Genomic DNA, 16,755 nt, shown 5'->3' with positions numbered 1-16,755 from the left:
CTCTGATATCCCAACAATATCTGCCTTTGATGTTTTGAGCAATACCTCAAATTCATCAAATTTATTTACTAAACTCCTAGCATTGGTGTACACGCAAGTATACCTGCACCTGTTTCTATTCTTAGCTACCCTAACACAACCCATGTGTTTACTTGTACCGCAATGGCTCCCAGCAGTGTCTGAAATACCATGCATCTTGTTTTCCAGGCTTCTGCTCATTCTTATAGAAGCAGTGCAAGAATCACTTCCACCTCTGCCAGTGGCTGCTGTTAATCTATTAGTCCTTGTATCCCCCCCAACCTGCAGTTTTCCGACCCACCTAACACTGCCTTGATAGCATCAGCAAATATTCTTGCACCCTTTCTATTTAAGTGTATCCCATCCCTGTAGAAGCAATCTCTCCTGTTAACAAGTACAGTCCAGGCTGAAAAATATTCTACCCCTTGATCTTTGCACAATCTTTCCAGGGCCGAATTGATCGACAAGGCTATCATCATATACTCCCTCCTATCGTGTCTGGGCAGAATTGCAGACACTTTCAAATTCAACCCTAATTCTCGGCTTTTGTTCAACAGTGACCTGTACTTGTTAAGTAATTCCACCGGTCTCCTACTCTTAATATTATTAGTGCCAATGTGTACAACTATATCACCTTTTGTGCCCTTAAAAGATGATATTCGCTCTACAACATCATCAACCTTTGCCCCTGGCAGACATACCCTGGTCCTGTTCCACCTATCTTTTTTACAAAGCAAATTCCCCGTTTCCCTGACAATAGAGTCACCAACAACTACTAGTTCCTTCGGGACCAGTGCATTCTGCCTTGGGGGTTGTCTCTGTGTCACGCGATGCCCAAGTGCAAGCTCTGGCGTTGATGTGGGCAGCTGAGAGCTTGATGGGCCCTCAATTTAGTTTCTTCGAGGGCATCCACCCTGTCCTTCAAGCTCTCATATAGGCCCACAAGAATGCAGAGTTGTTGCTTGATATCGATATACTCCTTGCATCACGCACACACAAAGACATCCCCCTTGGCAGTATCATGTCCCGTACCCGATTGCTCTGCAAACATCAAGCAAACAGTGCATTTTATAACGCTGTCAGTCAGAGGACAACTGCCCCCCTCAGTTCTGCTCTGAGCCACAGCACTTCCATTAGCTTGAGCCTTTTGCTTTGCCGCTCTGGTCTGAGTCATGATTCTATTAATTAATTATAATTAATTATGTTATATTATTAATTATGTTAAATATAATTAATTATATTACGTTTGTAATCTAAGTTGTTATATGTATTTATTTAAACGTACAATTTAACTGCTAACGAAGTTCAACTAACGCTATCTAGTACGGTATATAACTATCGTATCACAAAGGCTGGAAAATTACGAACGGTACCGGAGTTGAAACACGTGGAAACCTTTATCGATACTTTTATGCAATTACAAGGCCGAGTAAAGAATAAATACACCAAATTAATCAGAAAATCACAAAATAATGTTATACTACTAAATTTAAATCAAAAGTTTTAGAAAAACAATTTCAAATCAATAAATAAGAAAAATCTACTTAGCGGCTTTGAACATGACCGTCTCTAGTAGCCTCGAAGTTCCTGAAGGTTTCCCAATTAGAATGCAACGTTGGTAATATCATCAGTTGATCCCACTGTACAGAATTTAAAAACTGTCTGAGACCTCTGTAGTCACATTTACGAAAGCAAAAGCCCTTCATTTTAGCCTTGATGGTAGCTACATCTTTAAGTAATTCCCACATCAATATATTGTAATCATTGTCACCCAGTGGTTCCTTTATCTGCAAAATCTTGATGCATGAATAATCACTACTGATAATCAGATAAAGAGTATTACTCTCTCTGGTTGCCTCTCGAATATGATTCTGTAGTAAAGAGTCAACTAATAAATCCACAGAAGCCTTGCTAGTGTGCAAGTGGCCAACCCACAAGTTCTATCAATATCTGGAAAGTTAAAATCCCTCATTATAAGACATTCTGATTTACTGTACCACTCTATTTCTCTGCACAATTGCTCATTATAGTCATCAGATTCATTAGGCCTATAACACACACCTTCTCTCATTTTTCCTCTCCCAGTGTTTATTTCACACCAAACAGACAACACTGCATTGTCCACCAAAATCAATTGGTAGCACTTCCTTAGATTTTGTGTTTCTAAACTAACAGCATAACCCCTCCTCCCTTCCTGTGCTGTCTATCCTTCCTGTACACATTGTACTCCCCAAATTCTAATTCTGCAATGCTTATATCTGTTTGACTCCACGTCTCTGATATCCCAACAATATCTGCCTATGATGTCTTGCCTAGCACTTCAAGCTCATAACATTTATGCAGTATACCCCTAGCATTGGTGTACATGCAAGTATACATTCACTTGTTCCACTATGACTCCCAACAGTCCTGGAAATCTCCATTACCTTGCTTTCCAGGCTGCTGCTCATTCTTATGGAAGCAGTGCAAGAATCACTTTTGCCTCTGCCTGCGGCCACATTTCACCATTATAATGTAAAAACCCACACAATTCCGGGTATCGGTATTTTCAGAAATGCAGTAACACCGAGTTTACTACCCATTTATAACTGCTTGCAGTAACAGAAAAGCCAAATAAACCAGAAAATGCAAATTGTTTTTTATTGTTTTATGGTCGTGACTTTCAGAAATGTGATTTAAAAAAATATCACAAAGCTGTTCAAAATTGGTTCTTATAGCATATGATAATGATGAAAGTCTAGTGCATTTAATGATTTGAATTGGTAACTAATTTAATTTACACCATAAAAATGACCTTTTAGGGAGTTATATAGCGAAAATTCGAACTTCCGAGGTCGTGGAATTAATTACCAAAAAACAATGTGTTATTAGGTTCACATTACAGTAAACCCCCGCTATTCGCAGGGGTTACGCTCCTGAGAAATGTCGCGAATACCGAAAATGCAAATACTGAGTTATGGCTCCCATAGAAATAAAGGGGTTCCGTTTCAAAGTATGAAATATATAAGAAAAACTAGTCTAAAATTTTGTCTATGTATGTATTATATGTACCTTCATAATATGACTATGTACATAGTGAAATGCAAGCATATGGCATCGAAATGAAAATAAGAAACAATTTAATATTAAATGTAATATTTATTAGAAATTTATTAGAAATATCAAACCAGCACCTTTGCTAGCAAAAAAACTTCTCCCGCCCGTGCTATCACCAGTTTCGCTAAAGTTTTGATAAAGGAGTTTTGCCTTTTCACGAATGATGAGTGAACTTAACGGAATTTTATTTTGAGTTCGGTCTTCTATCCAAAGATTTAAAGCTTTTTCCATTTTTTCCAATTTAACATCACGAGTTACAGAGCAAATTTTTGAAGCAATTAGCACGTTTTCATGGACACTACGGTGGATTTTTCTTCCAATTTTTTGATTGATCGTACCATTTCCTCATTGATTTTATAATATTTTGTCACTGAGGAGACACTTTCACCATTAGAAATTTTATCTAATAACTCATTCGCTAATGTCATCACCTTCTTTGATATTTTCACATTTCTGTTGTTATTCGTAGCCATATTTTTGTAGGGGTTAGAAAGAACTTGTCCACAATAAAGCCACTTTCTTCCGTTAACACACTCGAAAAAGTCTGTTTTACACTGCAAAACGGTAGATTTATAATTTTTGTAAGCATATCAATTTATAAATTGATAAATTTATTCAATTTATAAGCATAGAAATTAAAAGCAAACGATGAAACCTTCCATGACAAGCGCATAACCCATACTGAACAAGGATTAGCGAGAAACATCCACGCTCGCGATTTTGTCACCCCTCTCCCCTCGCCCACTGAGTGCTGTTTTGACCGGGAAAGATAATTTTAGCCACGCTCATGTTTTTTTATGGTGGAAAATATTCACGGCGCTTTAAAATTCATATTTTTTTAGGTTTCATTTTATATTAAATCGGCGATCGCGAATACGCGAAACCGCGAATAGCGGGGGTTTACTGTACTATATTTTCACGATATGATGGTAATGAATTAATGTCGTAAAGCAGGATACACTGTATCATATAGCTACGCACGTGGTTTGAAATGCGGTATTTATGAATGTTTAACTTTTATTTTTCGCAATTAATATTCATATTTTCGATTTTGTTGATACTTGATACTTACCAAAAAAAAATTACTCGTAAACCCGGGAAGTCGTACAGCGAGAACTGCCTGTACTTTACAGCTAAACATGAGAAAAAATGGTTCTCACTTTTAAATTTAGAGACCACAATCTGTAAGAATGCACCAAACAGGTCCTGCAAATGGTGAATTCCTAACCAATCTCTCCAACTATAACTTAAGAAAAGAAGAACACAATCTCCTCCATAAAGGCCTCAATTACAGTGTGACCCCAAAAAAAATCCCATATACCGAATATGTGATATGAGTCCAAACAGGATTACATAGTTACAGCGATAGAAAAAGAACTAATTAAGTAAATAAACAATGTGATAAATAAAAAACCAAATCTTACACTTAACCTTTCAAAGGAAGAGTTTTAGTGCATCAAAAAATTAGCTGTGAATATAAACATCATCATCCAAAAGGCAGACAAATTATCGAGCACTTAATAGCTCTCAATTATCAAATCTATTAAACAGTTTTTAATGTATGATTCTCAGGATGAACTGCTCCCGGGTCGCATGCTTATTTTTTCCACTAGTAACAATCTTCAGTTATTGGTGTGTAGCCAGGAGTGGTTTTCTGATGGAACAAGAAGTATGCTGCAATTTCTGCTAGAATCAAAAGAATAGTCCAAGATTTTCAAAATCGTAATGTGATTGATTACCTTAGACATTGCATACAACTTCGAGTTTTAAACAATAATAATGTGCATTTATTCTATGATTGATTACCTTTGATTGATTCATTCTATTAAAACAAAATAAATTAGAATTAATAAAAAAATTAGGTGTATTATTTACATTTCTATAGCCTTTTCATTATCTACTGGGGACGAAATGTGTGTGGGGGCAAAATGCGGGGGGCAACTTTTCTGGATCCCGCATGGATTTAGGGTAAAAGCTTGTTTTTATTCCTTAGTCTTGTTGCAAGGTTCTTCCCTTCCCTTCCTTTAATCAGATCTTTGAAACAATTTCCATTTATTCTAATTACACCTTACGTGGATGCAGTTATTCCTGGAAAATATCTCAGGTAAGAGATTTCCTGTCTTAAAATATAATCTTAATATCCTATTTATTATATTTAGTATTATATTATTATTTTTGATTTGATTAAATTTCAAAACATTGATTTAAATTCAAAATGAGGACTCAGATTCTCTACAAGAGAAAATCACAATAGCATCTGTCTGATTTTATGAATATTAGTGGGTCTCGATCATATTAGTTGTCTGTCCAACGTGGCTAGTAAAGTTTCAAGACAGCCGGATTCCCATAATGTTTTTATACAATGTCATTATTCATTTTATGTGATTGATTGTTCCACCTATAAGCAACTGTTCTAATTGCAAAATTTTTTTATTCTGAATTTTTATTCACTTTTTATTCTTTAAGATATCATGTAGAAACTTGTGAATTTCAGTTTCAGGCAGGTGACCTAACTGTAGAAGACTTTGACTACCTAGTGATACATCCAGATTTTATAAAGGATATCATACCTATTCGAGGTTTATTGCAAAAAAAATTCCCTACTGTGGGAAATGGTAAGTTTTATTTCCATTATTATATTTGAAAGTCCTCTAAATTAGTAGGTCCTCTTTTTTTTTTTTTTTTTTTTTTTTTTTTGTCCCTTTGTATTATTTGTAATATACTCAAATTCAGTTATAACAGCCTTGGAAATAACTAAAGCTTGGCATCATGATTATATCACTTAAAAAAATTCATATAAATTGTGTCATTTTATCTTGGTTCTTATATCATTTCAAAATTGCATACCCCTGCAATAAATTTGATCTTTCCAGTGAATTGACCAGCAATATTATTTTAGAATGTGTAACATATTAATTTATTATCTGCTGGTGTTCTATACTAATCTATTGTATAGTGTCTCTCAGATTGTGTGTGTGTGTGTGTATATATGCACATCGGGTGGTTAAAAACTTGTGAGAAAGAGTAGAAAAGACAGGTACAAAATTCTGCGGTTTTTATTTTTTTATGCTGAAATTCAATACTTATTGTGCTTAATCTGCAAAGAGTTTAATCCTTCAAAAAAAAAAAGTTTTCATGTTAAAAATCAAAATCAAACCAGGCTTCCACAGCTGTTTTTTTCTTTTTGTAATCTATAAAATGAATTCCATAAAGATGACACTTGGAATTTCTGAAAATGCAAAATACAGATCCCTGATCCATAATGCATATTGCTTTTGTCTGTTTGCAAAACTACTTTTAACCAGATACAGGCAAAGTGGATGCCTTTGTGGGTGTGTTCATTGTAAACAGCATTAGGAAATTAAGCATGAAGTCAGTGTTCTGATGAGCTTATATGAGGGCTTGAAGAATTTGATGCCTTTGAAGGAATAAAAGAGTGGGGAACCATCAAGCTCTCAGCTGCCCATCTCAATGCTTCAGCCTATGCTCGAGCAACAGACAGCACAATGACATCCTGAGTGGCAGAGATTTCTAGGCCCCCAGCAGTCATTGGTGACTCTGTTGTCAGGGAGATGGGATATGTATATATATTGTGTAAAAAGTATTGGTGGAATAGGACCAGGGTATATCTGACAGAGGCTAAAGTTGATGAGGTTGCCGAGCAGATATCATCTTTTAAGTGTATCAAAGATGATATTGTTGTGCATGAGTAATTATTATATTAAGAATGGCAGATGTGAGGAATTGCTTAACAAGTTCAGGGTAATGCTGAGAAAAAAAAGAGTTGCTGAGAGCTATCAAGCTCTCAGCTACTCAACTCAATGACAGAGCCCTCACTTGTACATCAACCAACACAACGGCAATCCCCAAGGCAGAATGCAATGGTTCTACAGGAGGTAGTTATTTTTGGTGACAGGAAATATATTGTACAAAAAAGGATAGGTGGAATAGGACCAGGGTATGTCTGCCATGGGCAAAAGTAGATAAGGTTGTAGAGCAGATATCTTTTAAGGGCACAAAAGGTGACTGTTGTATGTTGGCACTAATGATATTAAGAGTAGGAGATCGAGAACTTGCTTAACAAGTACAGGGCATGTTGGGAAAAAGTTGAGTTAGGATTAAATTTGAAAGTGTCTGCAATCCTGCCAGACATGATAGTAGGAAGTACATATTGAGAGCCTTGTTGATCAAATGGGACCTTGAGAGACTGTGCAAGGCTCGTGGGGTAGAATTTTTTTCAGCATGAGTTGTGCTTATTAACAGGATACTGTTTATATGGGGATGGGATACATTTTAATAAAACTAATGCAGGAATATTTGCTGATGCTGTTGAGGCAGTGTTAGGTGGGTAGGAAACTGATAGTGTGATGGGGATGTGAGTGGGGGATATACACTAATAGATTAACTAGAGCTGCAGGCAGATGTAAAAAAAGTGATTCTTGCACTGCTCTTCTATTGGAACATGTAGCAGTCTGGAAAGCAAGCTGTTGGGGATTTCAAGCCCTGCTATGAATCATCAAGGAACAAGTAAATACATAAGTGGAATTAGGGTAACTAAGAGTAAGAAAGAACAGGTGCTGTTGTTATTATTTGGTTTTTAGGAGCATTAGCAACTAAGGCCATATTGCTCCGAGATATGCGGTGGTCATTCCCTGACCTTTCCGCATCCTCCGTATTTGGTGGTCACGAGCTTGAACCCCGGTCTAATCGAGAAGCGTCCTGCCCACCTGGCTACAGAGGCGCCAAGAACAGGTTAGGAACACATTAATTGAATTTGATGAAGTACTGATTAAGTCATCAAATACGGACATTGTAGAATATCGGAGAATATCATAGGGATATCACTGAGATATAGGGGAATCAAAATTTGAATATGGGGAGTACAATGTGTAATTGTTTAGATCACACTTGAGAGTCACCCTTAACTCTACATGTCTCTGTGTTGCTACAGACACTGTAAAGTCAGTCAGTGTGTGTAATGTCATGTATAGTGATGTGTGGGTTATGCTGTTCATGTTGTGTGACTGGGAGTTTGTGATCACTGGAAAGCAACCTCTCAACATCCATCCCAGGGATGTGGATCCAGGCTATCTACTGTACATAATTTGACTACTGGACACAATCTTGCCCTGGAATATAGAATTTTTATTGGAGACATGTTGAATTTCTGTTCGAGACTGCTAGGGAGAGAGGAGAGGGTGAAGGGATGAAGATAAGTAAATGGGAGATGGAGTATCCACCAAGGAGCAGAGAAATAAGATTAGTGTGTGTGTGGGGGGGGGGAGATGAAGAAGATAGAGGTAGAATAAGGCAAAGTCATCCACCAGAGGAGAAGGAGCAGTAGGTTGGGGTGGAACAAGTTCGAGACCCAGGATGGAAAACAGTGCAATCTCTGACCTTGGTGGGGAGAATCAGTGGAACCTGAACTCAGCAGGGGAAATCCTGAGGGTTGAGGGCAAAAGGGTAAGAAGGCAGGATGAATGAGGCCAACACAGTTAGGTCAGTAGTATACAGGGAAGAGAGGATAAAGGGTAGTTTTGAAAGAGGAAGAATGGGTGAGGATGTAGCAGAATAGAACAGGAGTGGAGTTGGTCTACAAGATGGGAAAGGTACTGGGTAGTTGTTCATAAGGGTGAACAATTAAGGTGGCAGAAAGGGTTAGAGAATTCTAGGTGGCTAAGGGTAGAGAAGAGGGGTGTTAATTGTGGAAAGGATTGGTAAGGGGGAGATTGGGTAGAGGGGAATAGGTTCAGGAAGATCAAATCACCATGGTGAAGTCAGGTGCTGGGAATAATTTTCTCTGGGGGTGTACACCGCAATATATGAATGGCAGGCAGCAGCAGCATGCTTTTTATCGAGAAGAATTAACAAGAAGGGGAAAAGAATGTTTTGTTGGTAGTGTGTGGCTCATCCCACCACAAGGTAAAATTAGGTTAATTTAGGAATAGAGTGTCTTCTAGGGAGGAGATAGTGGACTAGAACTTTGTGGCTGTAATCTACACTGGAAAGATCCCATGCAGACAAGAGCCAGCATCAGGTGTCAATAACAATTCAGCATTGGGCCATTTGACCCAGTGTCAGCAGCAATTAATAGTTAATAACTAGTTGGACACATACTGTGGGAAATTAGTGGCATTATTTTATATAAATATACACAAAGAAAAAGAAAAATTTATTTTTTTGCTAAGATTATTAAAGGTTAGTTATTCATCTATTAGAGTTTTCCCACCTGTGTTGGCATAGTAGTAATATAAATAAATATAACAAAAATTTATAATTTTAAAAACACTTAGTTTGTTAAAATGTATATAATAATAAAAAGTTAAAATATGTGAATGAATACCTATCCCCCAGGTGGCTGTCAGTCGTTAATAATATGGAAGAAGAAGAAAATTTTTTCTTCTTTTGCTTTCTTTTTATATATATATATATATATATATATATATATATATATATATACACGCAGTTCTTGACTTTACAAGTTAATTCGTTCCTAGTGCGCGCTCGTAAAGCGAAAACTCGTAAAGTGGGAATAAAATCCCATTGATATAATGTTAAAAATAGTGGTTACGTTCTCAACAACGAAATTAGTTAGCTAATTAGTTTGTTTAAATAATGATTGATTTATCCAAAGAAATTAAAATGTAGCCTGTAAAATCAAGCAAATTATAATAATAAAGAAATTATTCATTACTTACAAATTTTAAAGATCGTTTATTCTTCATCATCGACTAAATGCACACTCGTCTATCACTCATTATTGGCTTGGCACTCGTTGGTTTGTTGCACAAGGAGTCTTCTTCTTCAGAAATGCTTCAAGAGGCATTTGTTTCCAAGATAATCTTCTATTTTCTTTATAAATTTCAATAGTTGCATAAGCATTTTTTAACAGAACACACAAATTGCAACTAACACACTTTGTGCAGATTAACAAGTTTACGAAGCTTAAAAAAAAAGGAATGAAGAGACCTTCATTCCTTTTTTTATATTATAAAATTATAAAAATTATAAAAATTTAAGAATTTTTATAAAAATTATAAAAATGTGTTATTGGATTCACATTACGATATTTTCACGATACGGTGGTGTCTCTGGAACGGATTAATATCGTAAAGCTGGTACACTGTATTGTATAGCTACACGTGTGGTTTGAAATGCGGTATTTGTGAATGTTTAACATTCATTTATTTCAATTAATGTTGATATTTTCAATTTTGTTGATACTTGATACTTTGAAAAAAAAAAAAAAAAAAAAAATTGCAAACTTGTGAATTCGTAAAGCGAAAACTCGTAAAGCAAGAACTACCTGTTTGTATATATATATATATATATATAACTTGTTTTTACACTACTATGAGGAATTTTTTTACCAGCAATCCAAATCATAAATTTTTAGCCTTCCGGTATGTGTTAGTTTTAAATTCCGACTTTGAATGTTTTGCTGAAGATATTTACCCCTCTGAACTTAAACTCAATAAAGAAAATGTTGATAATTGCACAGCCAACTTCCTAGATCTGAAAATTACACTCTGTAATGATGCAGTTCCTCATCTTATTGACATTTATGACAAAAGAAACTATTTTAACTTTGAGGCCATTTGCCTCACAAATTGGCAATCTGATATTTCCAAAAAAAAATCACAAAAATACCATTTGTATTCAACCAGCAGATTACCCAACATTTGCAGTAACCGTGTCATTTTCAGCAAAGCTATGAAAGTTTTTTATAGCAAGCTTTTAAATAATAATATACCTCCCTTTTTCATCAAATACTGTTTCAGTATTTGATGAAAAAGGGAGGTATCTTCTAGAGTTTCTTCTATAATTAAAAATAAATTCAATTTCCATTTACTTGGCACCTGCGCGCCTCCGTAGCCAGGTGGGAAGGAGCAGCAGTGCGTAGCACACGCTTCTTGATTAGACCGGGGTTCGAACCCATGACCACCAAATAGGGAGGATGTGGAAAGGTCAGGGAATGACCACCACATATTCCCGGAGCAATATGGCCTTAGTTGCTAATGCTCCTAAAAACCAAATAACAAACAAACAAACTTGGCACCTGTCTATGTTAAAGGTATTGTACAGTAGTTTATTATTTGGTGGCATTCCCACTACTTAGTTAGTAATCACTGTTCATGACTTCCGTTTATGGTTCCTTTCGGAATGAGATTACTGTTGCTTTACTCTAAGTTTTTTAACCCATTTAGTTTGAATTCGTCCTCTCTTCTTTTTGGAATCCTGTACATATGGCTTTTTTCCCTGGACTTATTAAGTGTCTCTTCCCTGATTACAGCCGCTAAGTTTAGCACTTTGCTTCCCTGACACCGGTCTCTGCTCTACTGTCTGTATGTAGTCCTGCATCACTTAACCAGGCCTTTTATTTGGTGAATAAATTTTATCATTGGATACAAAATTCTTCTTCTTCAAGGTTTTTAATTCTCTTTCCATCAAAAGTTTTTCGCCTGCCGATTTTTTGTCATGCTCATCATTGGATTCACTAAACCTCTAATCAACCGCAGATGTGGCAACTGTGCTTTTCTCTTTCTACTGCGGTTTGTCATCTTGGAAGTTTGTAGCCGTAATCTATAAACCCTGCTATCTGATCATCAAAATTTTACCTGATTTTTATCTCCTGTAGTTCGGAATTATTCTTGTTCTATTTTATGTTTCTCATGTTCCTTCACATTCTGGTATGTCTGTATGTCTGACGTTTTATGTTTTTAGGCCGTCTTTCCCAAAATGTTTTTTTCAACGATAGAGGTCATCCCCATCTGTTTCTCTAAATCTATAAAAACTCGGTGACTTGTCATTGTTTCTCCCTTTCGCATCTTGGCTGTATATGTTGCTCCTCCGCTCTACTTAATGACTCCAGGTAACTTTTAGTTTTTGTTTCGAGTTCCCTTCTTCTCTACACCCGTTTTTTGACTTCTCCATTAAAAGTTGGGGTAAGTCGATAACTCTCCTCTGTCTACCAACAACTCTATGCTGCCCACCGATCCGATTACTCTGATTTTCTGCCTGTGTTCACCGATGGCTCGAAATCAGAGTTGTCTGTAGCATCTGCTGCTGTCTTTCAAGATAGTACTATATCTGGGAAGATTCCCCACGAATGCAGCATATATACAGCTGAGTTGTATGCTATTGAGCTAGCCTTGGACCATATTAAAACCCATAAGCACCAAAGATGTATTGTGTACACTAACTCTTCAAGTACACTGCAGGCTTTATCAGGGATGAGGTATAATCCTCATCCGATTGTGACTCGGATTCAGCAGACGTTACATTCCCTGTTTGAGTGTTCATTCGACATCTGTTTCTGCTGGATTCCCAGCCACATTGGGATCAAGGGAAATGAACTGGCAGATGCTGCAGCCAGATCACCAGAACCCCACAACACTTATTGCCTGTTAGTCCGCTATACAGACTACAGGCAGCTAATACAAGCTAAATTACATTCCCAATGGCAACAATCTTGGCATGAGCAAGTCACAAACAAGCTCTATTAGATAAAGCCTGTAATTCGACATTGGCAGTCTAGTCTGCGCAGGAACCGCAAAGAGGAAGTTGTTCTAGCTCGTCTTTGCATAGGACACAGTCATCTTACACATGCTTTTCTGCTGAGGGCAGATGACTGTCCTATGTGCGAGAACTGCGGCACCATTTTAACTATTCATCACATTTTAATCGTGTGTCCACGTTTTAGACAAGAACGTGATTTACATTTTACCGTTTTTAGTCATCCGGCTGAGCCGTATACACTCAGTCAGATTTTATCCGACAATGACCATGTGTCTGCTGTTTTTAGCTTTTTAAAATCAATGAACGTTTTTGCTCGTATATAAAATTTACATTTTATTACGATTTTCTATTGATTTATCTTTTATACCTTTGTTAGATATTTTGACATAGTGACTTAAGTAATTAGGTCACTGAAAGTTTAAAACTTTTTATATATGACCTGGTCTTGGTGCATTATAGCCTTAGCAGCTAATGCGCCAATAAAATCAAAACCGAACCAAACCAAACACCTATTTTTACTAGCACTTGCTTATACCAGAACCCTTTCTTTAAGGTTGGGCCTTACACACCCAGTAAGTTCAGTATTTTTAATGACTTTTTCTACACTTTTTTCTTTATACTGTCTTTTTCTATTTTTTTCCCGTTGGTAAAACTATTAGCACAATACGAGGGGATACGAACGCTCCATCTATCCTAAATCCTATCGCTATTTTCGCCATCTTTTGAACATCTTTTCTCCCCTTACCCTCCCCCTCCTCCTAGAATTTACCATTTGCTTGTCTATGCTTTTTCATGCACTTCACATATATTTGTATTATATTCCATATTACACTTTTGTAAATTTGTATTTATTTAAATTCACATTTTTTACGTAGGGACTTCCTTGTCGACTAGTATTATGATAAAAGGCTGCATATTTGCCCTCCTTTTTCTAATACTACAGAAGTTTTGAAATGCAGTCCCTGATACATAGTCAGGGACTGCGTTTTTTTTAGGAGTAGTCCCCTGATGAATTTCCTGGCTATGTGTCATTTTTCATCTACTATATTCAGATGCTGCATATTTGCCATCCCCTGATTTTGACCTCTTGCTAAAAATTCCCTCCCATACCTGAATATAGTGTTATTTATTCCTTTTTTTTTTCCTCTCAGGCCCAGTTCATTTTTGCACTAGGTTTTTCAAATTCTTTTACCTGTTTAACCACTACTTCACTTCCACTTTCTATTATCCCTTAAACTTCTCTTAGTTCTGGCACCGTGTCTATTTTTCACTTCCATTTTCACAGACACTTTATTTATGGTGCCTCCGTAGCCAGGTGGGCAGGAGCAGCAGTGCGTAGCACGCGCTTCTTGATTAGACCGAGATTCGAGCCCGTGCCCACCAAATACGGAGGATGTGGAAAGGTCAGAGAATGACCACCGCATATCCCCGGAGTAATATGGCCTTAGTTGTTAATGCTCCTAAAAACCAGATAACAAACAGACACTTTATTTATTCTACAAACAACACATTATTTATATTCTTTTGCTTCCTGTTCTGCTGCACTGCATGTTTTGGAGCATTAGATATAACAAAATAACAAAAGTTATAGTTTGGAGCAAACTATAACTTTTGTTATTTTCCTTTATCTGCTTATTTTGCGGCTTAACTGTTATATATTACTACTATATATATATATATATATATATATATATATATATATATGGAACAATTTATAAATAAATATCTTATGCAATGTAATCCAGATCGGATTAATGCCATCTATATTAGATAGATAGAACATTACATCCGTCGTAATATAATTTTTTGATTATAGTTTAAGTAAATTAGATACATGCTGTTTAATAGTATATTATGTTAGATATTATGGTGGTGTCCGAAAATATAAATCCGATTCTGTATAAATATTAGAACTTATGTATATTAACTAGCTGCCCAAAATATACCCATAGATCAAAGCACCAATTAACCCTATAATAGCCGATACTGGCCCCCATGGCCAAACTTAAGAATAATCATTAGTAAAACAAAGTAATAATAATATAATACATAATGTTAATTATAGGTAATTGGATACATTGAAAGGGACTTTATCGAGGGCTAACCCTCTCAATATATCCCACTCATAATTAACAGAGCTATCAGTTTCTGTTGTCATCTGCCTGTTTAACCTGGTCAAATAGGTAATATTAAAAGTGGTTAAGTAGATAATTTGGTTGTTAACAGGCAAGATGACATTTAGCCCGACTGATAGCTAAATTTCATATATAGAAAACTTGAAGCAATTATTTGGAATATAATTGTTATTTATTACTGTCCAACTTCAAACCACAGAACTGACTTTTTATCTTCTTCGTTTATTCATTCAACTGCCGTTTTCTGGAACAACCTTCCTTCATACATAATTCCTGAAAATTACAATCTACAGAAGTTCAAGTCTGATGTCAACAAATATCTTCTTTTGTCTTCTCAACCTCCAACCCATGCATGGTACTAAGTGCTATAGGTTCTAATGCCTCTTCACTTTTGCAGTTTTCATAAAAAAAAAAAAAAAACCTAAATAACTCCTCAAATAGGCCTCTGAGGTTGGGTATATTCATATTACACGTTCTTAGCGTTTTTTCACCAACCTTTCATAAAATGAAATAAAACAAAATAAAATAAAATAAGATAAAATAAAATAAAATAAAATAAAACACAACAAATTCCCGATAACTATATTTACAATAACCTGTATTTACAAAATTAATATATACGTATTACAATATTAAAAGTATTAAAACACAAGATTAAAATGCATTAAAATATACTAAGTTAAAAGCGATAAAATTCCGTAGCTTTCAAAGGCTCCAGCCTTCTTCTTCAGCAGTATTCTCTATTATTCAGTACACCTTTAAATATCAGCAGGGTAATGGTAGACATCACATGTTTTCATTCTCACGTGTTCCGCTCTCTTGCATTGTGGAACCGGAAGTGGCTCGAACGGAAGTCGTACGGAACCGTTCATCCTTTTTTTTTTTTTAGGATAATAGTCTCTAAAAGGGGGTGAATCCGTACACCCCTATCCCTATTAATGTTAGTTGTAGAACTGATCCGCAAACTCTCGAGCCACTTACGGTCCCAAAACCTATGCGCCCGATCGGTGATAGTGGCATCGTCTGGGGAGATCTGGTGCTGCTTCTCCCAAAAATGCTCGGCCACGGTGGACTTGCCATACTCCGCATTCCTTATTGCTTTTTTGTGTTCCCCCAGACGATCTTTGAGACGACGTTTTGTCTCGCCTACATAACATTCCCCACAATCCGGGCATCTAATATTATATACGACCCCACTAACATCCTCTTTTTGAATGGGGTCCTTAACTTGAGACACAACTGTGCGCAGTCTTCGTCCCGGAAGCTGCACACAGCGTGTCTGATATTTTCTTAATACTCTCGTTATATAATCCGTCAAGCCCGGATAATAGGGAATGTATGCAGTAGATACTGGTATAAAAGATTCATCTCTCCTCTGATTTTCATTAATAAATTTATCTATAATCCTCAGGGGGTAACCACATTTAGCAAGATCCGCCGTGACACGTTCATACTCTGCTTTCCTATCATCGGGGTTACTGCCTAAACTAAAAACCTAAACACATGTGTTAAAAAAACTGTTATAAATGAAAACCGCAGTTTTTATGAAAAACTGCGGTTTTCATAAAAAAAAAAAAAAAAAAAAAACCTAAACACACGTGTTAAAAAAACTGTTATAAATAACTGTAAAAAGTTTGGCAAAAAATCACATACAGCTAACAAGTTAGGTAAATTTTCAGAATTGTTACAAGCATAGGACAGCCCTATCATTAAGGTCAAGAATATACATGACATTATGCTTGCTTTAAAGATTAGTAAACTAAAAGCATTTTTAAAATTAAGTATTACATATAATTTTAAAAGACCATCATTTAAATCATTTATTAAATGATATTTTCAAGTTTAAATTAGGTAATAAATCCATAATCACCATAGAATATCTCAATTTTAAAATTCAAAATTTAGTTATGTACAGTATTCATATGGAACAAATAATCAACCGATTTAAACATGCTCCATCTGTTATATCAGTACACGTTTTAGTTAC

The 16,755-nt window shown here is 36.0% G+C and overlaps 1 protein-coding gene across 3 annotated transcripts in view; it reads left to right on the top strand.

Annotated features, from left to right (window-relative positions):
• Window positions 1-16,755, top strand: part of mRpL1 (mitochondrial ribosomal protein L1) — a 468,615-nt gene that overhangs the window by 248,853 nt on the left and 203,007 nt on the right. For all 3 annotated transcript variants that reach the window (XM_090379616.1, XM_090379615.1, XM_090379614.1), the window contains one exon: window positions 5,609-5,729. In XM_090379616.1, coding sequence (XP_090235742.1) covers window positions 5,609-5,729 — 121 coding nt within the window. The remainder of the gene's footprint in view (window positions 1-5,608; window positions 5,730-16,755) is intronic.

The sequence above is a fragment of the Mastigoproctus giganteus genome, chromosome 8, assembly GCF_048544385.1.
Source record: "Mastigoproctus giganteus isolate SK-2022 chromosome 8, ASM4854438v1, whole genome shotgun sequence".
Lineage (NCBI taxonomy): Eukaryota > Metazoa > Arthropoda > Arachnida > Uropygi > Thelyphonidae > Mastigoproctus > Mastigoproctus giganteus.
This window is presented reverse-complemented; position numbering and strand designations above follow the sequence as displayed.